Source organism: Larus michahellis, chromosome 3, assembly GCF_964199755.1.
Source record: "Larus michahellis chromosome 3, bLarMic1.1, whole genome shotgun sequence".
Lineage (NCBI taxonomy): Eukaryota > Metazoa > Chordata > Aves > Charadriiformes > Laridae > Larus > Larus michahellis.
In genome coordinates this window covers 47,192,316-47,218,164 of record NC_133898.1, presented here as the reverse complement: position 1 = coordinate 47,218,164, position 25,849 = coordinate 47,192,316, and the positions used below count along the sequence as shown (strand labels likewise).

Below are 25,849 nucleotides of genomic sequence, written 5' to 3'. Positions count from 1 at the left end.
TGGTGGTTTTGTTTTTTTTTTTTTTTCCCCCCACACTGGGTGTCTCCTTCATTTTGCCAGTGTTAAGAAAGAAAACAAAGTCTGGTTTTGCTCATGTCCACGTAGCTTCATAGACTTGAAATATGGAAATATTTTATCAGATACATGTCTTGTTAGTTGTGTAAAGGATTTCTTAAACTTTACCACTCTACAGGCTATGTCTCAGTTCCTGTTGCTCAGGAGAGACTTCAGGTATAATTCTGAAGATTTTTTCTAACCTTGTACTGGCAGATTGGAAAACAGGGGCCAAGAGGAGAGAGGCAAAGGAAGATTAAGATTAATAACTGGGGAGGGAGTGAAGGATGGAGAAGATCTGACAGGTGGAAATATAGAGCATAATAGGTCTGATTCTGTGTCACCTTGTGTTCTGTCTAAAGTAATTTCTCTCAGAAACTTGTGAGCACAGAGTATTCTTGACCTGGATGATCTTCTCAGCAAATAGTGGATCTCATCAAACCTACGGTGTTTGACCGAAGCGAAGCGTGAAAACTCACTCTTGGAATGTCTTGTTCAGCTGTGCCGTGTAGTTACAATAGTAGTTTTGGTTACATAGCTGGATGGTATTTTTCATAGGAACCCTTTCCATAGCTGGCGTGGACTGTGTGGAAGGACCACAGTTCATAATGATTACTTAGGAAATTAAGCTGTCACCTGAGTAAAAAATGCTTTTATCAGTTGTTGCAGCACTTAAAAAACATATAATTATCGAGGCAGGAAGGAAATGGATAGTCTCATGATCAAGGCCACGTACTCAAGAATGACAGTAAATGCAATATTAAAAATGTACTTACATACGGTGTACATTGGCCAGTGTGCACTGAATGGGTTCAGTGGAAAAATGGTACAGAATCAGAAAATCTTGATATCAATGCCAGCATAATAAGTATACAGAAGGGGCTGAGCTGACTTACATAGATTGCTTTCCTAACTTTTGAACGGTCATCTTAGAAGCCTCACTGATAATCCTCTAACTGTATTTTTGGAAAATAATATGCACATAACTGCAATGAACTTTTTGAGAGCAGACCATGTGTTCATCATCTATTATGTAAAGGAAATAAAAATGTTGAAGATATTCTCATATGGAAAGTCCATGATTAATCTATTGACATTAAGATTTTGATCTTCCCCTTCCACCCCAGAAAATAAATAATAGGTTACTGAAGTTTCATTCTGTTTCAAAAGCCTTAGATGCAAACAAGATGTATCAATAAAACTGTTTAGTTAACGATTTCATGATTTTTGAATGTTTAAGTAGAACATAAAGAAGATGTGGTAATAGAATACCCCTAGAACTAAAATGCCACATAAAATAAGTATAAATTGGTAAATAAGGTAAATGCCATATTGAGTTAACAGATAAAAGTTTATTCGTGTTTATTCATTAACAAGGAATGACAAAAAGGGAAAAATAATTTTCTGAAAAGGAGAGTTTATTCCCTCTGCAGGCAGTGGAGGCACTGTCTTTCTGTAGGAGCTTTCTGTATCTACACTTATTGGTCTATTACCTGTGTTAACAGCACAACCATTTGCCGCGATTGTATGTGCTCTCCAGAGGTACAGTTGGGGTTCTGCTGCCCCAGCAGAGAGGAACTTTAGAGGACTTGACTGATGCATTGTTTTTATTTATACAAGCAAATAATTAATAATGTCAGGAAGTTATTTATGAAATTAAGTAATATCTCACTTATCTGGCTTGTAAGAATAATTTCTTTTATGAGAAGCTGTATGAACGCAATCTCTGTTTTTACCTCTCATTCTCTTTTTATATGGCTTATTGCATGTTTTGTTGTTATATTACTTGTTTTGTAACTGTATCTACAAAATTCTCTTTGTTGCAAACACATTTTTACCGGTCTGTATCTCTCTATCAAATATCTCTACTTGTTCAGGCTTCCCAGGTTGATGTCCTCTATTAACCATGTGCATTTCTCATGCTTGTTTCCTTCTTGCTTTCTTTTCTTCAGATCACGTATTTGCAAGGTTAAAAATAAACAAATGAGCTTCGCATCTGATAATCTTGCAAACTCATCTTGTGACTTAAGAGCTCTGGGGGTTTCTCTGTTTTGTTCGGTATCCTCACTAGCATTGAAAGGTTCTGCTGATGTAATGGCCTGTTTTAGATCTGTTGCTGCTTATGGATTCTGTGTGGGTGAGAAAGGTTATGTTCATTTCTTAACCAGTGTGTAGAGTGTCAGACAATGGCATCATTGTGTTTCTCTATGCTCTGGAAGACCTCTGCAGGGGAAGGTCTTACTGAAAGTTTGTTCAAATAAAGAGAAAAATAGGCTTTGGATTGGTGTGAGTGAACTGCAGCTCTTCTGTGAGACTGAAAGCTGCATATCTAAAAATCATAGCCCAGATCTTGAATCCCAGCAGAAAGATAGCTGCTCTACCTTGGGCTGTGTACAATTCTTGCTGTACCTGACACTGTTGAGTAGAGGCATCTTAGATACAGCCATCTTTTCACGCAGGTTGGCGATCTTGCATTTCCATAGCCAGTAGTTCTACACCTTTTCAAATACTTTCTTCTCCGTCTCTCCATGGTGCTTCTGACTCTCTCAGTGCAAGGCCTCAGTGCAGTGGGCATGGCAGCATTGGATGGCATCAAGGGAAGAAGAAAGGAAAAAAATACGGAGATAGCAATACGCATGTCTTCTCCCATCTCTCTGTCCACATTGATTTTGCTAAGGTGGCAAGAAGCAATGCTTTTTTAGTACAGTAGTTTTTTAAATCTGACCAAGAAAACTCAGATTGTTTTATAATTAGATGTACGTATAGATTGAATGTTTTTCACCTAGAAATTAGTTAATTAGTTTAGTACAGTGGTCATGATGATTTAGTAAAAAGAAAATGTACTTGTTTGTATTTCTGTCAGATCCTAACTGACTTACAAGTTAAACAGATTTTTACTGTAAGCATGAAGATCAAGGTTTTAAGATTGTTATTTTTTTATTGTTATAGAAGTACAAAAATCCTCTAGATTTTGCAGATGTGTTTATTTTGCAGATTTTTTTTTCCTTATGGCTGTATTTTATTACTTAGTGCTGACTTCAGTACATACAGCAAGAATGAAAAAGTTGTTATATTCATCTGGAGTAGATACTGTGAATAATGTCATACTTCTGACTGTAACTGTATGTCCCCCTTTAAAAGTGGGAACGATGAAGCTTTTACAGCATGGGTTTTTTGTTTGGTTTTTGTTGATATCTCCTGTTAGATATCATATTGGGTCATCACCTTTCTGTTCTGTGTTGGGGTTTTTTGGGTTTTTTTTTTTTTTGGTTTGGGTTTTTTTTGCATTCATTATCTTTCCTTCCACCTCCCTCCTTCCATGTCTGTCTCCCTAATTTGATGTGTTAACTTTTTATAAAATAATTAAGACTGTTAATTTCAAAATTATTTGGGTATGCAATGTGTTTTGCAAGAGTTTGCAAAAAATGTGTGTAGTTGCATGCCTAACTTGAGTACATGGTGACAAGATTGTTCATAACAGTTGGGCTGATCACCTGTAAAAATCACCTGCTGAGTGCATTGCAGACCGTGCATGAAAACTCTGGCTTTTATACAGACTTTCTAAGGAAATTTTAGCTTTTTGGGTTTGATGTTTTTTTAAAGAGTTTATATTGTAGCATCTGCATTGCTAACCCACAGAGACATTTTGACAGTTACAAACATAAGATCTAAACATATAGAAACTAAACTTGCGGTACCCTTGTCCTTTAGCTGATGAAAGAAGGAATAACTACAATTGTGGTACATAACAACGAGCTAAACTCTGAAGGAGGAGCTTTAGGTATGCAAAAACAAAATCCTTGTGACCTATTTTTAAAGACTTTAAACTTTGCTATGTATCTCCACCTCCTAATCCAGGCCTTAAAATCAGAATATTGTTGTTATTTTTTAATAAGGGACATTTTACTGTTGTTCAGCATCCTGTTGAGGAACACAGTGCTTATCTAACTTATTACTGTGTATCTGAATCTAAGCAATTTAAGTGTTTTTTCATCTAATGTCATAAGTGAGGAATATTAACTGGGGTAGTAATCTCTTAGTAAAAGGTTACTTCTACAGTAATAGTTTTATGATATTCATTTAAAATAATACTATTATAGTGATAAAACAGCATAAAAGGGCATGAACTGTTTCTCATCCATATCGTTAAAAGCTTTATTTATGAAAGCACAGTAGGATAGTAGATAAAATGAATGAAAAGTAAATATTATGTTTAATCTTTACCCTCAAGCATAAAGTTACAGCATCCACGAGCTTGGAGACGCAGCTACTTGGCTGCACTAATTTGCATAACATGTCAACAATCTAGAAAGACATGACAGAGAATGTTGAAACCTTAAGTATCTCCTTAGAGATTGTGAGAATCTTCAGTGGGGGAATAACCAGTTAGTTTGCAGAGGGGATTCGAGGTTTGATTAGGGTAGAAGCCGGAGAGGTGCTCAAAATTACACTTTATGATTGATGTTCTGTGGTAAAAGCTGAGTTGAGTTAAATCATTATGTGCCATCAGCACAGATATGCTGTTAGACAGCCGGCACTGAGTGTTGGTTTGGGGGGGTTGGTTTTCTTTTTATAAGGATTAAGTAGAAATTATTGATCTCCTCTTGTACCAAAATGTCCTCACTACTTGAAGTAGTCCCCGTTTCCCCTCTCACATTTGCCAGTACTAGCCAGAAGTCACCTCTGGATTTACCTTTAAAAAAAACAAAACAAAACAACAAACACACACACACACACACACACACACACACACACACACACACCCCCGACTTGTAAGAGCATAGTATTATTCTATCTGTAAGAAGACAAGGATGTGAAAGGTATCATAGGTCCAGTTCTGCGATTGCTGATTTTACATTTGGAATACACACTTAAATCTGCTGAAAAGATTGTTGTCACAACACTTAGGGAGAAGATGACCACAGTACTGCCCTGATCCTGTCTCTTAACATCTGTTTTGGAACTTTGGGGTTTCTGCATCCTCTCTGGAACAGTTACAAGCTGTAGGCCTTTCTACAGTGGAGTTTCCTGCACGTGACTTTTTGTAATGTATAGTAATTTTTCTTAACTGGTGAAAGCCTTGTGATAATTTTGCTTAATGCTGGCAGTCAAAATCAGAATCAGAGAGCGAGAGTCGTTGCAAAATTCCACGCATTAACTAAATATTATTCTGGGGAAAGGGAATCTTTGTATTTTTGCTTCAGGATTCTCATCAAACATGTGTCTTGCATTACCTTTCACTAAATATCTCTTTTGACTGTTTTTGCTTGTTTTAAACAATCAGGAACAAATTTGGCATGTAGTTTGTTTACTGCTTAACAATGAGGACCACTCAACAATTAGAAAGTTTGTCCTAGACTTCAGGCTGCAGATAATATCTCTAGCTTCCTTTTTATTTATTTTTTTAAAATTTGCTTAAAGCAGAGTTCCAGAATCCAAACTAAAAAGGAGCTGTATATTGTGTCTGAGGCTTTAGATCTTGTAGAGATTGGAGTTATCAACCTTTTGTTGTTCCGCCTTTAAATGGCGTCACTCGTCTGTAGCCTGTAGGCCCAGACTATGCAGCTGATTTATTTTATTGTTTTATTTTTAAATGTGGGAATAGCTTTAGGCACTTATGCTAATATTCATATTTTCTGAATTAGTGTTGTATTGTTACAGGCGTTCTATTGGAGGAAACTATAGTATTCATGCAGTTGACTGAAATGGGAATGAAATGCACAATAAAGATTAGTATAAAAGTTGTCAGAGAACATACATTTTAAATAAAGCCAGACAAAACTGGTAGCTGCTACATAAAAACACTTTATCTGTTGCTCTTCTGCACCCATTCACCTGACAGTCATGCTCATTGGTATTCTTTCAATGCCATTTTCATCCAGAATTTTGGCAGCAAAGACAACCTATTCTTCATGGGTGCAGTGCTTTTTCCCCTGTGATCACTGGAAAAATGTGGCGCCCCTGTCCATCAGCTCACTTTCAGAAAAAGCAGCTGCTTTTTCATGCCAAGTTTTAGGCCAGATTCCTTTTAGAGCACAGGACTTGAGGGATTTACTAGGCAGCTAAATCTGGTTCTATAGCGTTCATGGGAATCACGCCCCTTAAGAAATCATGTCCTAGCCTGCAGCATAACCATGTAGCTAATTTATTTGGTTCTTTTTTCTCTATTGTTGGTCCTCTTGCTGTGTTTGTAGACCTGATCTCAGTATCTCTCTGAGCTTCAAATTGCTGATGGGTGGTAGAAACAGTAATTACCAATTTGAAGGGAATATAGCAGTATATGGGTGCTGACGCCATTAAAAGTAGGAGAGTCCCAAGAACAGACTCCAACTTATCCTTGCTCTTTGGGCCTCCAAGAGAGGACAGTGTAGTTTGCTTCCTTTGGAAGGGTCAAGGTGTGGACCATTCCTTGATCCTAGCTGTGTTCACAGCTGAATGCATTTGTAACATTGTTTTGGGGAAGATCATTTAACAAAGCTATTTCACTCTCTGTATTCTTTTTTTGTTTTGTCTTACTCTTAGCCAACATAGTAGCCTGCATCAGTTTCATTTCTACTTCATTTTTCTAGAATATGAGTGACAAGAAAGGTACACATTTACTCCAGATGAGCTCTTGCCATTTTGTGTGGCTATTGTTATTTCTTTATAGGAATTTTGGAATGGGTTTGCATTCATTCTTAATTCACTTTTTTTTTGGTCAGCTTTGGGATAGTTTTCTTGTTCAAAATAAAGACAACAAAGGACTCCCTCCATATGTCGATGACAGCAGAAAGATTAAGTTATTCTATTATTGTGAGATGTTTCAGACTTGAGCAAAAGCAATAATGATGGGGGCTGGAATCGACAGTTTCCCCAACGTCTTCCGTACCAAATTAAGTCTTGTCAGCATTGTTGGAGTGGACAGCTTTAAGGACAAGTTTTTGAACTTTGTTATGTAACATGCCGCATTGTTTCTTTGTGTTGCTCTGCCTTTTCTGGAAATACGGGTTGGTAGCAACATCAGTTAGAGTTTCTACTCTTTTTTGAATAGCTGCAAAGAAGGAAATAGGTAATAGCTTCTTTTTGCAACAAGAAAATCTGGTATTATTTGTCCCAGCTTTATCTCAGTTCCAGGCTTAAATGAGATTATATTCCATTTATAAAACACTCTAGAGTGATTATAGCCTATTAGAAGGATAGTGCAGGGTATTGTAATTACGTTTTTCTGAATTACGTTAGTTTTCCCTTTGAATTCAGAAAATCTAACCGTCATATCCTATTTCAGTCCATTTGACTTCAATTTTAAATTCTTAATAATATATTACATGGATTAGACAATTGCGTAGGAATTTCTTGCTAATATTTGACAGATGACATCAATAGCTATGCCTTGAATTTAGGTCTTTAACCTTCTGAACAATAGTTATGACATACTTCGATTCTAATGGTAAACCTTTTCAGTTCATGAGTAGAATGCTGTGTTTTCACTTTGCTGTAGCTAGTTAGGAATCTATGAGGAAAGGAGGATAAGATACCTTCTTAACAGATGGTTATGAAGGTTTAAGGGCGGGAAAGAAATAATAAAACAATTAGCCAGCCAAGCATATCCTCGGAAAACCTATACTGCAAGCACCGTGAGTTTCTCAAGTTTCCTTTCCTAAGCAGTCCCAGTGGCGGAGTTCTGGGTCAGGCTATTACTACTTCTCTTCAGCTGTTCCTCAAACATCAACATACAAACCTGTGTCTGAAAACTTAAGTGAATCAAAGTTGGCTAGGGGGCAGGCACCTTGTGGGTACCTTTGTGGGTTTTTTTTAAGACATGGATTGGTTCATGACATTCTTTACGCTGCCTAAATTAATTCTACTTTTTCTAATCTCATTTCTACTAATTAATTTGTAAATAATTTTTCCAGTAGGGCTGTAGATGATACAGCACCTTGGTGCTAAGATGGGAACGTGTAACTTGAAAAAAATATGTATATGCTTCCTGACTGCAATGTAAGAAGAACTTGAACTTACAGTTCAAATTATCTGGCTTTTCTTCTTTCCTCCAAGTGATTTACAAAGGTTTTCTTCTGTGTGTTTAGTACAGTGTAAAACTCAGCAACCTGAGTAGATTAAGTATTAACCTCTTTCATCTACGTAATGGTTGTAGCCCTGCATTGAAAAGTACTTCATCTAGAATCATGTCATTTTACAGATAATGGTCCTTTCCTGGCATTACTTGCTTCTCATACCAATGATATAAAATTTACAGTAAGTTAACTTCAAACAGCTTAAAGTCCTGTGGAAGACAGTCTGTGAATTACTTGTAGTTTTTATGCTTGCAAAGCAAATATGTATGAAAGTGTGTTTTAATGGCTAATTTTAACCTCCAAAAGCAAGATGTTTTGATGGCTTTATTATTTTTTTTTGTTTATTTTAAAAACAAAAAGGCTTTGAGACCTTTTATATTCCCTAAAAGTGATCAAAGAAAATCCCAATATGTACATGGTTATTTTGCTTTTTAAATAAAATTCATATTGGCGCCTACTACGTCAAACATTCAAATAAAATACAAATTCTCACAGTTTTAACTTACATCAAAGATGGAAATCATTGTGTGGTTTTAGAAACCAAAGCAATTCCAAGATAGACACAGTTGGAATTTTTTTTTTATGTGACAGCTTGTTTCATACACTTAGTAACATCAGTGTGAAGTTGAGCGTGTGCATCCTAATGAAGGAGGAAGTCTAGGGGAACTTTTATAGTTACTCTCTTAGGATTAAGATTCAACTAGGTGACATAGTTGCACTTGTGATGGATTTATGTAGCAGAAGCAAACTCAAAATATAATAAATTACTCATTTTTAGATGTGCATATAGACTACAAGGTACTATTTCTTGATTTTGTTGTTAGTAACATGAAGTATCTTGTACATTTTTCTGTAGATTAATACTAATAGTTGGTTTTCTTTTGGCAGGTTGTCAAGTTGTTAAGTAACAAAAGATCTCAAGCTGTTGGAATATTAATGTCTAGCCTTCATTTAGACATGAGGGATATTCAGCATGGTAAGTGAAATGAGCATTGTTGATTCTAGCTCAGGTAACATCATTACTACTCTGGAAATGCTAGTTACTTCTATCTTTTGATATGTAAAATAAACTAATGAGGTGCTTTTTTACACTCCATTTTTCTGAAAATAACTTGTTCTGGCATTTATTTTCCCCTTTCTAGTAACATATTCCCTTGTCCTGTATGGAAAATAAAACTGATTGTTTGCAGAATTGCCATCAGGTATTGAAGTTGTATAAAATATAGACACTTTGGTTTTGGTATTTCTGAGGAAGAAAGTGTGATGTGTTGTTTATTTTAATTCAGATAGCCTCAGGACATATCTGGAAAAGTGACTTACAGCATTTAATTGAGTTGCTGTATAAAATATTTCCTATTTTTGGGTTAGCACAAACTGTGGAGTTCTTTCATCTTCAACAGCATTTTTTATAAAGGGAGATCTTTTGGGGGAGTGTAATACTTTTCACATTTATGCTGAGACAGTAGTGCAAAAAGGTGAAAAGTGGAATTGCATTTATATTCAGAGCATCCCTTATGTTTCCCAAAGGCTTTGGATAGATTTGAAGCAGATTGAATTATCCTGTGAAGTGCCAGCCTATCTATTAAATAAATGTGGTTTCAAGTATAACACAGACTTCATAAATCACAAAAACATCTTGTGAACTTTCTAGGCTACGTATTTACAGCCATGCATTCAGTTTACTATGATTTACTTATTTTGTGAAATTATTCAAAAATGGAACAAATTTCAGAGCACTCTGTCAGCTAGTGAGTAACTCTTAATCACAGATTTAAGCTTTTATTAAATTGTTTTGATGGTTACTAGACTTCCTCAAGCTGAAGCACTTAGGATGGTAGTCATAGAGCAAGGCGCCAGTACTGGCGCCAAGAAGTACTTGGTATTTCCAAAGCTGGCAGATGTAGTTCAGTTAAGTCATAGAGCAAAATCTGAAAACAATGATATGGTCCTTTCCTTCAGTCAAGTATTCAACTTGGTTTCAGTTAATAATGAAAACCTTATGAACAAAGGAGTCCGCCTAACATCTGTGTCTGTGGTAAAGCCAACACAAGTTCATTGAAAATTTGCTTGCTTAACATGCAACACTAACAATAACATGGCATGAATGTCAGTAGTTGAAGGGGTCAAACAATATTATGCTTAACCTTTATCCTATTACAATATTAAGCACACATGATCATCTAAGAGCTCTGTGCAGATTTTGTATATTCCTCTTTCAATAGCTGTTTTCTAAAACTAAAAGTCTTTGCAAATGGGAATTTAGTACTGCTCTTATTCCCTTGCTGTGCAGAAATGATTGAAGAAACATGAGAGAACTTTTGTCTGATGGGGCAAATTGTGGAAGTCGTTGGAAGATCCTGGTGTTGAAAATGTTTTGTTTTTTAAGAACATAAAATAGGCGTGGAGGAAAAGTGGTGAGGAGCAGGAAAGAAATTTGCACAGTGGGGGCAAGAAAAATAGAGGAGAGATCTCACCAAGAAGTATTTCTGGCATCAGTGACTCCATGCAGAGTTCTCCAAGTGATCTAACCGTAGAGCCCATGGAGAAATTATAAAATCACAAGCCCAAGTATTTAGCTTCACCTTTATGCATGCACTATTTTTACTTGCTTGTTAAAAAGTAAGGGGTTTACATATTTCTGAGTTTTATAGCTTAATGGTTTATCTGCTGCAATTTGAATATACTAACGAGAAGGTACTATCAAAAACTAAAATAATGTTAAAAAGTGCCTGCATTAGCAAAATGGGCAGTTGACATGTTAAGATTAAAGATGTTGACAATAACTAGAGCAAAAAATGTGCTCAGTGTTCTTTGTCCCCTGGCCCAGGATTTTAGCGGTGGTCTTGAATTTTTGCCACGTTTAACGTACAAATATCCATACCTCACTCAGTACAACACAAGCAATGTTTTTTCATAGATTTGAAAGGCAGTGAAACGGAATTTTTTTTTACCCTCACTCTGACAATTTGTGGTACTAGGCAACTTTCTTTATAGCCTTTCTTGTAAATGTTCCTTATATTACATATAAAGCATATCTGTGGGATGCGGTGTTCATGCATATTGCGGAAGAATTGTAATTTGTTTTTTATTTCTTTTTTTTTTTTAATGGCCATAGAAAAGCACCCAGAAAGAGGAACTTTCAGTGCAGTGTGGTATTCAGTCCATTTCTTGGTTTGCATTACTATTGTGTTTCATTTTCTAATGGTTTAGACAAATCTCAAAGCATTACAGGAACAGAAAGGAAAACAATTGCACTGGGTATTAATTCACCTAAGGAATTTCAAGTTTTAATTCACATTGTGCTTAACTCAAGAGCTTAAAATAACTTGAAACCTGGGAAACTATTATATTTAATGTCTTGAAATTTATTTATTTTTTTGTTGGTTTTTTTTTGTTGTACTTTTGTTTGCTTTTTAAGATACAAAATGGTGGAATATTGTCTGAAAGAAATGATCCTTGATGAAAGATTATTTTCTAAACTTGAAAATTTGAATTGTTTATGCTATTTTGTTAACTGATCTTGAACACGTAGCTACTTTGTCATGTGTGTGTGATCAGATGGCATTTAATGGAAGATCTCAGAATATTGTAACATGTGCTAAGTGGCTTTCTTTGATGATGATGATATCCTTGTTAAGTATCTGCTTGTAGAATTGCATTTGTCTGCTGCTGGCTTTGAAATTGGTTGCCAAACTCCCAACCCCTGGTTTCTTTAAAAAGATTTTTACAGTAGGGAAGGAGTAGTTGCAGTAAGCAGAGCACATTTGTACTGAACTCTAGTACGTCTTTCTAGTAGTGCTTTAAAGTAGGGTAGGTTGATTTTTGTTGTTGTTATGTTTTGGTGTTTTTCGGTTTTGTTTTGGGTTTTTTTTTGTTTTGTTTTAGTAAATTATAATTGCTAACAGAACTCCCAGCTATTTTACGCAGTCTAGGCTAGAACTGTAAGAAATGTTGGTCTCTTTGGTCGCAGTGCCATTTCTCTATGTTATTAGTACAAAAATGAGTCCTCTTCTCATGGTTTCTCTGGTTTCACACAAGGTTTTACTGACACCTATTTTTTACAGTCATCTATCAACTCTGCAAAATGCTTTATCCGGGCATTTTGCTTGCTTTTTTATTTTTACTGTACCGCAAATATCCTTTATCTAGTATTATGTTCCCACTGGAAATATAGCGGTATTTGGCTGCATGATACAGTCAAGGCTTGAGAAATGCCAAACAAGCACTTCTTACATCTTTTTCCTTTATAGCTCGGGTTTTCTTCCTAGAGAAAAGATTTTGGTTTTAACATTAGTCTTTTGGGCTTTTTTCCTTAACATTTCAGAGAGGCAGTGTGTGCTTAAATTAGAGATCCAACAAGATTCCAGTTATCTGCATATGATGAACACCCTATACATTCATATATAATTGCATGTTAAGCCCGTGTCTGCGTTTAGGGACTGTGTCTCTTTAAGTAAGAGCTCTCTTTTTAATAAAGTTGTCTGTCATCATGCGAAATGTAACAACTGTTTGAAATTGTAAGGATGTTGCAGAGAATATGGTCATCAGTGCCTTCCCCCCAGTCCCTTTGCTCCTAAAGGTACAATGTATCATCTTCTGTGTTTAAGCTTCTATGGCTGTCAACAAGTGCAATAAGAATACCAAAAAATTCTTCTGGGTGTGTGTAAAAATAGAAGGAAAAAATTAAACTGAAGATGTAGGCCAGAAGAAAAGCAAATTTTATATTTCATGCAGATGAAAATTACATTTACTACACAGTCGGATTCAGATCTAATATTTATTGCCAAAATGGAAATTAATATTTTGTTCACCAAAATCATCTTAGTCTGAGTGTGCCTTCTAAATGTTGAAAGTAGAAGTCTGTCAAAAACCAGCATATGCCTTTCTCTGTCTTTTGAAGTTGTCTGTAATCTTTTGCAATTCAGTAAGTTTCCCTTAGCTGGGTTTGTCATTGCAGGCACTGTGTTACTTCTGTCATGGCTGCAATACTCCTATATTTCTGTAGCGTTTTGTATAGCACCTTGTGGTTGTCCTGGCTCTGTTGGAAGTAGTTTAGTGATTTTGGACCACCTTTCTCATATCCTCATTTAACAGGTCATTTTCTTCCCCTTTCTGAGACACTGGTTGTCTACAGAATTTGATGGAGCTACCTGTCCCATTCTGGTAACTGGAAAAAAACCCCAACATATGGAAGAACAAGGATCTTGAGCATAGGAAACTTGAGCGTAGGAAGTTCCACCTAAACATGAGGAGGAGCTTCTTTACTTTGGGGTGGCAGAGCACTGGAACAGGCTGCCCAGAGGGGTGGTGGAGTCTCCATCTCTGGAGACATTCAAAACCCACCTGGACGCGTTCCTGTGCAACCTGCTCTAGGTGACCCTGCTCTGGCAGGGGGGTTGGACTAGATGATCTCCAGAGGTCCCTTCCAACCCTAGGATTCTATGATCTTTTTATTACAGCTCTCAACTCATAGTTGGTCATCAATGCTAGGAAAGGCGGTTGTATAAAATAATGTAATAGGAAAAGTAGTTATGTAAATGGCAGGCAGATTCACCTACCAGCTGGTGAAGCCCAGCCTTTTAATCTGGATTTGAGATTATTTTACTGGAAGTTGTATTTCTGGCAGAGCTTGGTCTGCTAACAGAAGTACAACTTTGAACAACAGACGTATCTTCTGTCCTGAATTCAAGACAGATGTGCAGGAATTGAACGTACTTTAAATGTTACTGGGCAAAATAAATGTTTGTTCTTTAGTATTTGGCTATTAGTGACAAAGGAACAACAGAAAGTCTTGGTTTTGTTTTCTTACTTGACTGCTCACACTGACACTTAGAAATTATGAGCTAGGAGAGACTTTGTCAAAGGTTAACTGAATGATTTCACTGGAGGAGGATGACAAAATGTCTCTTATGCTGCATTATTGAAATTTTCTGTGCAGGAGTATTTCACGCACTGAAGTACCACATAGTCTCAGTTGTCATAGGTCCAAGAGATGCTCTAAATGGAAAGCAATCAGGAAAGAATGACTCAATATCTGGAAAGTAAGAATCATGATTAGTTTATCTTATGGAAGATTCAGAGGTGATCTGAGAATTATTTATCCTAATAAAAATGTATGTGTATAGCATAATCATTTGAACTCATAATACTGAAATATTTGTCAAGAATGGGTATCTTCCCAAAAGACATTTTACTGTTTAAAAAAGTTATAAGGACAAAACAATACACGATTGGATCAAGTTATTTGGACATTGTTATGCTGGAAGGTAAACCAGCTGCCCAAAATTGTTATTTCTGTCCATTTAATTTATGAAAAAAAATCCTGGATGTGAGGAGAGCCATCTGGAGCCCTTGACTGGCCACTCCTGACAGAGGCAGCTCGTGAGGAAGGACAACAAAGGACCTTGGAGACAGGTTGGATTTCTAATGTGGCGTAAACCCCTGAGCTGTGGGTGAAGGCCCTGAAATCCAGTCCTGACTACTGAAAGCATGCCTGGAGTCGTCTTTCTATCCTCTGAGATTTTCTGAAGTTTAGTTCACAGTGATCAGAGGACAATAAAGCAATAGCAGCAGTTGTTAAGGAAAAAATACCACCTCAGTTATCATTTTCTTTAAGTATGAATGCAACATGTCAAGATAATGAGGGACAGAAATACTCATATAACCAAGAAAGGAACTGAATGTTTTATGTGACACACCCTTTTAGAATTTACAGTTAAAAATAAATGTATAGAATTAAACCAGTTTTCTGTAGTGCAAAATATATTTTAAAGAAGTTAGGTTTTTTAAATGAGGAAAATCGTATTGAGTGTTTTCACAATATTTGAATCAGCAGAGACTAATTACTGCCACATTGGATAGTTTGGATAATTAAAGATTTTTGTTGTTGTTAAGAACATACGAATGTAATTTAATAGAGAAGTTTTGTAAGAAACTGTAACTGCATTGTTTGTCTGTTGTTTCAGTTGAAACAGTTTATTTTTTTTTCTTGGAAGTCTGATTAACTTTGAAACTTTGAGAGAAAAGTTTCAGGAAAGTTCTATTCTCCCAAAAGAAAAAAACCAGTACTGTTATTTCCCATTTGTGTACCGTGTAGTCACTCATGAGAGGGATGATTACAAAATTCTAAGCATAAAAGCAACAAAATGTAGGCTATTAGAGTTAGTACCATGCAAAAATGGGGAGGGGTGTGGTGTGTGTTAAAGACCACCTGGTCTTCTTTCCATAGCAGAAATATTTTCCAGTGGTCATACTTTTATACATTCCAGGACTACGTAAAGATTTTTGCATTATAAACATTGGGAAAGGCTTATTAATTGATTAAGACCTTTCAATAACAGTCACATATTTTTTCATTAATTTGAAAGGCTTAGAAGAAAAGGATGTTTGCCACAACAGTGCGTTTGTGATTTGCACTTAAGATGAGGATTTAGTAAAAACTTGCAAGGTGAAATCTTTTTTACTGTATTTTTCTTATCATTCCTCTTTTAAGGAAGCAATTAAAACTACATGCTGTATTTGATTAAACAAAGATCTCTCTATCTTAGTACCTGATCTCCTCTGTGGATAACCAGTAAAAAAATTAAAAAAATGAGTGACACTGACAGCTCATTATGTAATTTTTATAGCTCTCTATTTCATCTTTTTGCAGTAGTCGTCTTTCTCCAAATTGAAAAGTTTGTTTGGAATGACCTTCATACATGTTGTCTGTTCTTTTGATATTTTTTTTTTTTTTTTTCCTTGTCACCAGTCTACAATCCACAGTTCTCTTTCCTCTCTTTGGAAATGAGGTGACTAGCTCTGTATGCTATTTTCAAGATTTATGTGTGCCATATGCCTATGCCATGGTATCATATCATCTTCTATTTCAGGCTCCATTTTTTTCTGTATTGTTACTGACATTCTGTTTGCCCTTTAACTGTTGCTAATTATCGAGCGTATGTTTTCAGAGATCTATGAAAAAAATCTGAATGTGTTTTTTGGGGCAGTAGTTGCTAATTTTGTATCCATCACAGTGTTTTTACAGTTTGGGGTTGGTTTTTTTTTGGAGAGTGTTCCATCTACTTTACATGTATTGACACTGAATATTTAAGAGATCCTTTTGTACATGTTTGTGGTCAACTTTAAAGTGGCTAGCATTTATTACCTGCCAACATCACCACCTCACGTTCATTAGCACCAGAACCTGCAAAGATCCTAGTAAGGCTCCACTGCTACAACTCCATACTTTGAAAACTGATCCGTTCATTTTTGTAATTGATTTCCTATTTTTTTGAGCAGGGTTTTTTGTTTGTTTGTTTTTTTTTTTAAATCAGAGTAGACCTTTCCTCTTATCTCACAACAGTATGATTTTTTTCTGAAGCCTTAGCTAAGGATTGTGAGGAGCCTTTTGCAAAACCAATATCAGTCTGATCACTCTTACCTGTGCCTTTGTTGACACCATCAAAGCAATACCATTTAATTTGTTGCTCATGAATGTCTACAACAAAATGACAGGCTACCTCTCTTTCTCATTACATTGGTTTATCTGTATGTTCTTTAAAAAAACCTGTTATTCCATATAATACATAGATATTTTCCAGGCACAGAAGTCAGGCTGACTGGTTTGTAGTTTCCAGCATTATCTTGGGAGTTCTCTTAAAATTTGCATTTGTATGTTCTGAAACTTGTTCAATTTGAGACGGTGCCCAAAACGTATCACCCAAGAAGTATAGAACTTGTCTGAGGATCTTTTTGACCTTTTCTGTGGTTGTGAATCTTAAGACAAACACTTTGTTTAACATTTTCTGATTCTCTTGTGCTCTTTTTACAGACAGATTATCGGTACGCCCAACTGTTTCCTGTCAGGCTTCATATGTCTGATGTGTTTGAAAGCAGTTTTATTACTAGCTTTATGCATTTGGCAAGTTGGGTTTAGACCTTTTTGTTCTTGTCCCATTTCTATTGAACGTACAAGATTTTGCTTTTCTGTTTTCTTTGGCTGAATTCCACTTTTTGAAGAGTATCTTTTATTTACAGGTGTCTTCTGTGCTCTTATGTTTAATCATATATGTGGGTTTGAGGAGTAGGAATACTAGGGGTATGAAAAGGCTAGGGGAAAAAAGGGTGCTTTTGAATTTTTTAGTTGATGATGTATTTTTTTTTTTTTCCCTGAACCTCTAATGTAGTGTCTCTAAGCTTCCTTCTGACTGCCAGGCTTTCTTGCCCTTTTAACAGGCTTCTCATTTTAACGTAATTCCTCCTTGTAAAGTCTAATTTTATGGTGTTATTTTTAAAAATCTTTTCCCCATCCTATAAAGAAATTTCATTTAAGGCTGTTATGGTGTCTCCAACTGTTTTGTACAGTTCTCTCCTCTTTTGATATTTCTGCCTAGTTGCTTTGGGTAATAATTGTAGTATCCTAAAATTTAGACTCTGCGTGATGTCTCAAAAATATATTCAACAGATTAAACCTTCTGCTATTATGTTTTCTATTATCTTACAGCTTTTACCATTTAGAAGTCATTATTGCCATGCTGGTTGAGTGATCTGTAATAGGGTAAAAAACTGCGTTTTTTTTCTATTTAGGCATGAACTCCCTCAGTAGGGATCTGTTACAATTGATTGCTTTATCTTAAGTGACTTATGCTTCCTTCGGTATTCCTTGCCACTCTTCTGCAGTAACCAATTATAGCACCATATGCAACCTTATATTATTAGTGTCACACTGGTTATCGTTCTTCTGTTTCATTCGGAATAGCCATTAAATCCATCAATAAATATAAATTTGCCGGTTGCAAATGCTAGGTATACCTGGAAACTATATGGAAACACATCATCTACACAGCCTGCGCTTGATCTCTTGAGCTCTGCTTCTCTGGGTCATTTTGCTGACTGACCTCCCTCGGTTTATTCCCGGGGGTTTACACCGCTCTCCCCTCCATCCCCGCCGGCTGCGGAGCAGCGCCGGCCGCCGCCGCGCACCGCTACCGCCGCCCCGGCCGGCCCCGGGTCCCCGCTCCCGGCAGCAGGTGGCAACCGCGGCCCGCGCTGCCGCCGCCGGCGGGGAGCTCGGCGCCCCGGGCCCGGGAGACGCCGGCCCGGCTGGCGGCAGAGCCCTGCGTCGGACAAGGTGCTCGACCTCCGTGGCCTTGGCCCCGCTTTCCCGCTGCTTCCCGGCCTGCTTCTCGCCCGGGGACACCCGCTTTTAAAAAATAGTTCCCAGTGTAAGGAAGAGAAAGGATGATGCGAAGGTGGCAGAGTGGTTTGTTTGCTGTATCCATCCATCATCCGTGGTAGGGTAGGGTAAGAAACAGTGCAAGAGGAGATTATGGTTAGATGTTAGAAAATCTTTTTTTCTACTGCAAAATTGTGAAACATTCCGTTTGAGAGCCTGCGGTTTCTCATGCTGGATTCCTGTCACATTCCTGTATCTGTGGCTTTATGAGGTACCTGGGTTTCTCCTACTTTTCTCTCTTCTTTCTCTTGTTCTCTGGTGATCCCTAGATATTGAAAGATCAAAGTTATTTCCAATGTTCTGCTGTTCCACAGGAAACCTCCCCATGCAGCATGTATTAGACTCTATTTCAGTGTAATGTGTTTTCTGTTTTTAGTGAAGCTGCAATTGCTTTAGCTACCTTGATACAAAATATAGCTCAATGGCATTGAACTGAAGCAATACGGACTCCCTGTTGTAATCTTAAAGTCCTCAGTAGGCCGAATCCAGTCATGGGTACTCAAATAAATACACATATAGGTGATTCCAAGTAATATTTCATTATTCCTTTTTTTCTAAAATGAATGTATTTTGCTTTTCCACATATCCAGGCATTTGGTTTTGTTGCAATCCCAGCCCTTATTTCCTTCAGTTATTAATATCGGCTTTTGAGAAACACGTCGGAGCATGAGAAAAGATGGAACTTAAACCATAAACACGCATCCTTCTGTCCTCAGTTATCACTGTATTGTGATTTGAATTAGCAAAGCCGTGTCATCTGTCATCTACCTAGCCAAAAATCTTTTTGCATTATTTTCATAATCCCACCACTCTTAGAACATGGACTAAATATCACAAGATCATTACATCATTTTTTTAGCATCTGTAGCTCTTTAATACTGTAACTTCAGAATATTTGGTGAAAGGCTTAACACGCGTTAGTACAATGAAATCCCTGGTGTTTATCCATACGTCAGACTCGGCAGGCATGTAGAACACCAGGCTACATCTAAACTGCTCTCCAGTGTGCCAAAAAAAAAAAAAAAATTATTTGGAGAATAAACTGAGAGTGTGTACTTTTATTTCGGTGAGATACTGAGATCATCTGACAGAGGAAAAGGGAAATTTGCTTTTGAAAGGAAACCTCTCAAATGTTTTGTCTGTAATTCTTGAGCAAGAAAATTTGTATTTTGACTTGTGATTGGAGCAGTTGACTGTATATCAATTATAGATATGCTTTGCATATCTATAATTGACTTGCTTTGCATGATTTCTGAATCCCTGTAAGTTTCCATGTAGTGTTTTCTAATTAGCTCTACTATTACAGATACTGATATCATCATACAGAACTGGCTACCTTGAACCATAAGCAAGGAAATCTTGTTTCTGACTGATCATGCATGTCTTCATGGCTAAAAGAACTTCCAGTACTTTCTGTTGTAAATCATCCAAAGGTAGCAACATTCTGAGTAGTCTCTGTAAAATGATTTAGGCTTGTTGATGTTAGAGAAGACTAGTAGAGAACTTCAGAGGGACCTAGCAAAGGGCAAACGTGCAGCTTAACTCTAGATTTTTAGAAAGAGCATACTAAGCATTTAGTCTGGCTGCTAAATAAGGCATGACATGTAATATTGCCTGCTAATTTCTGCCTCAAGCCATTAGTCTGTATAAATACGAACATTTTAGCAGTATAAATGATCTTGAGTTCCAGCTGAAATTCTGACCCTTCAACCTTTTGCTTTCTTTGAAGTCACTGATAGTTTTGCCATTTATTTTGGTGAGGCTAGGATTTCATACAAATACTTCAAGTGATGGAGAAGTCAATGTATCCCATGAAACATTGTTCAAAAGATTAATTTCACTCACTTTTAACACTTAAATATTCTTTCCATAATGAATTTGTCAGATTAACTTACAGACATCCTTCATTCTTTCCTACTTCTGGTCTGTGCAACTACAGAGCCATCTACTTTCAGATATCTTCTTGTGCAGGTATGCATAAGAACTATAATCGGGTTGCCTCTTAACTTTCGTCTGTATGAGCTACATAGATCAGGCAATTAAACAGAAAGACAAGTTCTTGAAGTTATTTTGCTATTTCCTTTGTTGGTCTCTTTGATATTTCACCACCTATAGCTCTAGTCCAAAGATTGTTTTGACTCATCTCTCAAGGACTGACTAGAAAAGGAGTTTTTTGTTAGTCATTGGTCATGATTACTAAGACTGTAATCAAGAAAGTTCTTTAGGTGACTTTGAGTCTGCTCAGGAAAGAGCAGCTCTCCTATTAACATTGCCACATGGACTTCACTGAGGATCGGTAACTACTTTTTTAATATCTTTCTGTTTGGAGCTGGTATAGATATATTTAGTTGCAATAAGCTGAGAGCAGATTCCTATGGAAGCCTAAGATACTTTATCAAATAAATTTGCAGAGTGCTATATAACTGCATAAAACTGGTATATCTTTGCCATTATTATGAGGGATGAATTGTGGTCACTTCATCTCAAACAAATATAACGGCAAAAAATCAAGAGGTTCAAGGGTGGATTAGAGGAATGATTGAAGAGTGGAATGTGTATGTGGAACATGGAAAGATTGGGGACTGTTCAGAGCTGCTCACGGTCACAGAGTAAGGCAAATAGTTCAGAGATTCCATACAAAAAAGTTAGCGTCCTTCTAGTGATTATAATGTTAGAATAAGCAATAAATGATTCTTCCGATAGTTGTATTAATTTTAACCTGAATTTATTCTTGACTTTGCACTACTTTAAACCTGTTTCATCTTTGCCACTAAACTACTAGATGATTCCAAATAAGTATCTTTGTCCTCCCCCTGCGTTTGTTTATCATTTAGAAGGAGCTCCCTGAAGCATGAAAGAGAAAGCTTGTCTCTCTGCTCATGGATTGGACTTTTCAGAGTTAGCTGTAGCTTTGTTCACTTGGACTGATAATGAAAGTAGATAAAGTGGAATTAAACCAAAAGCCAACAAATTTGAATTCTGAAAAAAACCACACATAATTAAAAGTCTCAATTAGTTTGAAGGCTTGTTTGTATTCCAAATAAGTCTTCCTAACCTCTTTTTGCTGCACTCAGTAAGAGATGCTACCTTGTTCTGCAAAGTTTGACTTGCATATGTCCTTTGACTGTCACAGTTACACCATCACTGGTACCACAATTAGCCTGTGGAACTCACGAACATGGTGTCTTTGAAATAGCATTGAAAAGCGTTAGAGCTGATGTGGATCTAAAAAACATCTAACACATGGGAAACCCAAATTTTATTTCAGTTGACTCATGAATACAAAGCTATAAATTGTATCTGTCTGCAGACAGATTGATACACAACGTCAGACCTATTGCATATGTGCCTTGCAGCTGATGTGTTTGTGTAGTTTGTTTGTGTAAGGAAAGTATAGCAGTCTCCCCACAAAAAGTGATACAGTTGATAGGTATGACAAGTTGCATTTTGAGAACCTCTAACCAGGATGCCTGAGGTGTGCTATACCACCTTAACCAGAAAGTGAAAAAGCTTAGGACAAGCTGATATTGAAGTAAAAGCCAATAGCGTTGGTTTTTTTATAGCAGTAATTCTATTTTCTGTAACAGAATTTCTTACGTGTAAAATATATCCATATGTCAATGATTAATTTTATATTCAAATCTTATTCTTGAAACACTTTTAAAACACATTTAAGGGAGAGGAAGTTTACCTAGAGAACAACAAACCCCTACTATAAGCATAAAGCACAATTTTTTTTAACTTATTTAAATGTGTCTTATATCATTTGCATTTGTGTAGTATGCTAAGCCTTAAGTAGCATTTGGGCAGTTATCATGGTAATCCTTTCCAGTTCGTTGAAAATCTTGAATCCTGCCAGTCAATCTTGCACTTCAAGTTCACTCTCCAAAGACCGGCCCCTGGCAGGTTCATTCAGACTGTTTGCTCCTCTACGCGCTATAGTTTAAAATAAGCATAATCTGGTAAAATGCCAGTCTTTTCTCAACCTTCCTATATCCCACACCCATGTTTTTTTCACCTGCCAAATTCAAACAAATCTTATCTAAACAATTAAGATAAGCATTGAAGTACTCTCTATAGTCAAATCAGCAAACCTCTCAAAACCAGAACTGAAATACAATCTCTCTAAATTAAACAGTCTACAATGGCAATCATGTTTGTATTTAAACATTTTGTTCTGAAGGGATTACAGCATTGGTCTCCATTTTTTTTCCTGCCTAGACAAGAAGGCGACATACTGAGTCAAACAAAATGTATTTGTTCTCTAAGAACTGAACTTGCACACTTTTTATAAACAAACTGTATAGGTGTATGAAGTTAGACTTCACATAATCAGTAACTGCTGTCCTTAACATAGTAGGCAATTGTTTGAAAGGTATGTAATGCAACTGTTTATATTAACTATGTATAACTATATATAAAATCTAGTTATATATTTTGTTGTATGTGTGCATATATATTCATATGTATGTAAAAAAGCTCTATTGATACAATTTTGTTGCTATATATTAGGGATACAACATTAGGGAATAGTAATGCTAAGGATAAATGTCTAAAAAACTTAATCGTGTTTGTAAGAGAAGAGTCAGGACAAAAAGTGATAGTAAAGATTTGTTCTTTTTGATATGAAGTCTCCTACTCCTGTTACTTCAAATTTTGCAAATGCATATTCTTGCTTAATTGATTCTCATTTTGTTGCTTCCCAGAAATGTGAGTGCGTGTTCTTGAAGATATTTAAAAATTTTAAGTCCTTTAAAAGCAATCTGAAGCAACAGCTAAGCTTAATCCATGGCTTCTGCTTGAAAATTTTGTATACTGTTCTGGTTTCTTCCACAAGCTTTAGATCAAGGTGAATTACTGCCACAATAAAACTGTTCTAAATGCTGTTGCTTGCCTCTGATCCATGCCGTATGTACTGGTGTTGAAGATCCAATCTTCATTGTGCTTTGTGCACTTAAAGTTTACATCCTGGTAATGTTAAGAGTATTTGCTAATGGATAAACATATCGCAAAGGTACTGAGGGCAAGCAGGTAGCTATTAATACAAAATCGTTTTAAATTATGCTAACTCTACCCCATGCAGCATTCCCTACCTACCCGTTATCAACAAGGGTTTTTTTGTACAAGTTGAGCAAGTCCAGATATTCCTGTTTAAAAAAAAAAAAATATTTTCTTTCACTTATTTTCTGAGAATATTTAAAACTTACATAGTCATGATTCTTGTGTGTTTCGCTGCAGCTCTCATTAGCACAAGGACATTTGATTTTACCACTGTATTTCGCATATTTATGTAAGCATGACATTTATTTCAGAGGCCCATTTGGGATTTAACTTTCTGCATTAAGAGATTCATATTTCTGTTGTTTGAGATAAAGAAGAATCCCAAGAAAATAGCAGTAGCTGTCAAGTTTTTGGAAGTATCACAGATAAAAACATTACTTTGTGCAGTAGGCCTGTGTTAGATGAATGATGCCAATAAGCTCACATGTGGGGAGAAAAAAAAGCAAAGGCTAGCAATTTCTGAAGTTGTGGATTTACTATTTAACCAATAAAAGACTGCAATAAAAGACTGCGGATTTTGCAGTTTAGTTGATTTTTAAATATAATAAGTTGGATTTAAATCTGGGTTTACTTAGCAAGTGGCTTGATATTGCATCATACCAGAATCTTTATAGCAGCAAAGGAAGCCACTGCACTTTGATCTTCTTCTAAGGCTCTCTTGGCTCTTTTGTTGATGAGAATGTTGAGGCAGACATTTTTTCTTCTACTTCTGATTTGAGCAGTTCAGCTGTCAGTCATTCCAAGGAACTTGATGAAATTCTCTACATTGAGGCTTTTTTTTCTGGTTTGCTTGTATTTGCATGTGTGGTGTTCTTGCATTTTCTTCCAAAGACATCTGTCAGTTAATGTTTCCATTCTGTATTCAGTGACCAAACAAACAAGTTTGTTTGTTTTTTTCTCTAATTTGTTGTCAGAAACATTTCATAAGTTGATCAGGCTATATACTGTCTGTTTCGCTTACATCAGAATTTTCCATTGCATAAGTTTTTGCCAGTACGTTAGTTTTCTAATGATGTTGGGTCTTGACCGTTTGAAGTCTACTACCCATACGTTATTCTTGGAGCAACTATTTTTTTTAATTAACTCAGAAATTATCATTCAAGGAAGATCATACAATGTGACACATTTGATTTACTCATCTACTCATGTGCCTTTTTTACTTCCAAACATCCTTTTTAGATATTTGAAAATTAATATTTTTAATCAGTGTTCCAAGTACAATTACTTGAAAACATTTTAGAAGGTTGAATTACTTTTAATGCTACAGTTCTGCCTTAAAATTATGTAGTAATTTTGAGACTCTATTTATGTACTGCTTATAATTTCTATATAATGTAGATACAGGTTCTTAATAACAAGAAAGTGCATTTTGGTCATAAGACTGGTTGATGCCTTTTCTGTTTCTTTCACTCTTCAGCTTGGAGTATTATTCTTGGTGCATAGATGGTTTAATTGTTAACATGGAGGAGAATTATCTGGGGATGGAAGTTAGGAAAAAGTACAATGGAAGTTGTAACCTCTCAGTATCTTGTAATCTTGCATGTTAGAGTCACACAATGGGCAGAACAGCTGTGAAGTCCCCAGATCTGTGCCCTACACAGAACTGTGTAATAAAAGTACTGTGATTATCTGCTGTAAAAGAGGAGGTCTTTCATTCACTGAATAAGAATCAGTCTGCCTTTGTAATCTGCTGAAGTGACTGTTACTGTCATTTGACAGAGGAGGTGTGAAGTCTTGAAAAGACTCTTGGTGCTCTTCTGGAGCAGATGTGAAAGTGAAGAGGCAAAGATGTGCAAGAGGAAAAGGGGAGTGGCCTCTTGGAGTGATACTTCTTGGTTTTTGGAGAATCATGGAGAAGTCAATAGTGGTGGAAATCAACATGAAGAACTTGGGTGGGTGATTTGCTTGTTTGTCTCCCCGAAGCATGGATCTGAGTGTAGCAGGATTGGTTCAAAATTCCTTTTGCAAATTTGTGGTGGTTTTGCTTCAGCTACTGCTTCTTTCTGGGGAATTAAACTGTAATCTGTTGTCAGACAAGTAAGATTTGGAAACCACTCAATCCGTTTTTGGGGAGAAAGCAGTGCTTCCAGGAGGTCTCAAGAAGACGACACTCACTTCTAGATGGAGTCCAGAGACAGAAAAGCTTAGAAATCATACTTGGAAAGGCCAGAGAAATGGAGTGTGATTTGAAACCTACCCTGAGAAAATGGGAGACATAGACCAAGATTTGGACTGAATACCAGTATTCTGAAAGTCATCCATAAGTGAAGTTGTGCTAATGAGTTTTATGACATAAAAGTTGTATCCAAAGGATCAGGTTGATAATTCTTTTTCTTCTTCATGAAATTCTACCCAGTGGGAAATTCTCAATTTTGGCCTTTTCATTTTAAAAGGAAATTCCGGAGGTTTGGACTAGCAAACAGAATAGTTTCCAAGCACTGGGTAGCACAACTACTGCTTTCCT

The 25,849-nt window shown here is 36.5% G+C and overlaps 1 protein-coding gene across 1 annotated transcript in view; it reads left to right on the top strand.

The window, feature by feature from the left end:
- Positions 1-25,849, top strand: part of FMN2 (formin 2) — a 164,804-nt gene that overhangs the window by 66,587 nt on the left and 72,368 nt on the right. Inside the window, exon 8 of the mRNA XM_074580022.1 lies at positions 8,997-9,084. Coding sequence (XP_074436123.1) covers positions 8,997-9,084 — 88 coding nt within the window. The remainder of the gene's footprint in view (positions 1-8,996; positions 9,085-25,849) is intronic.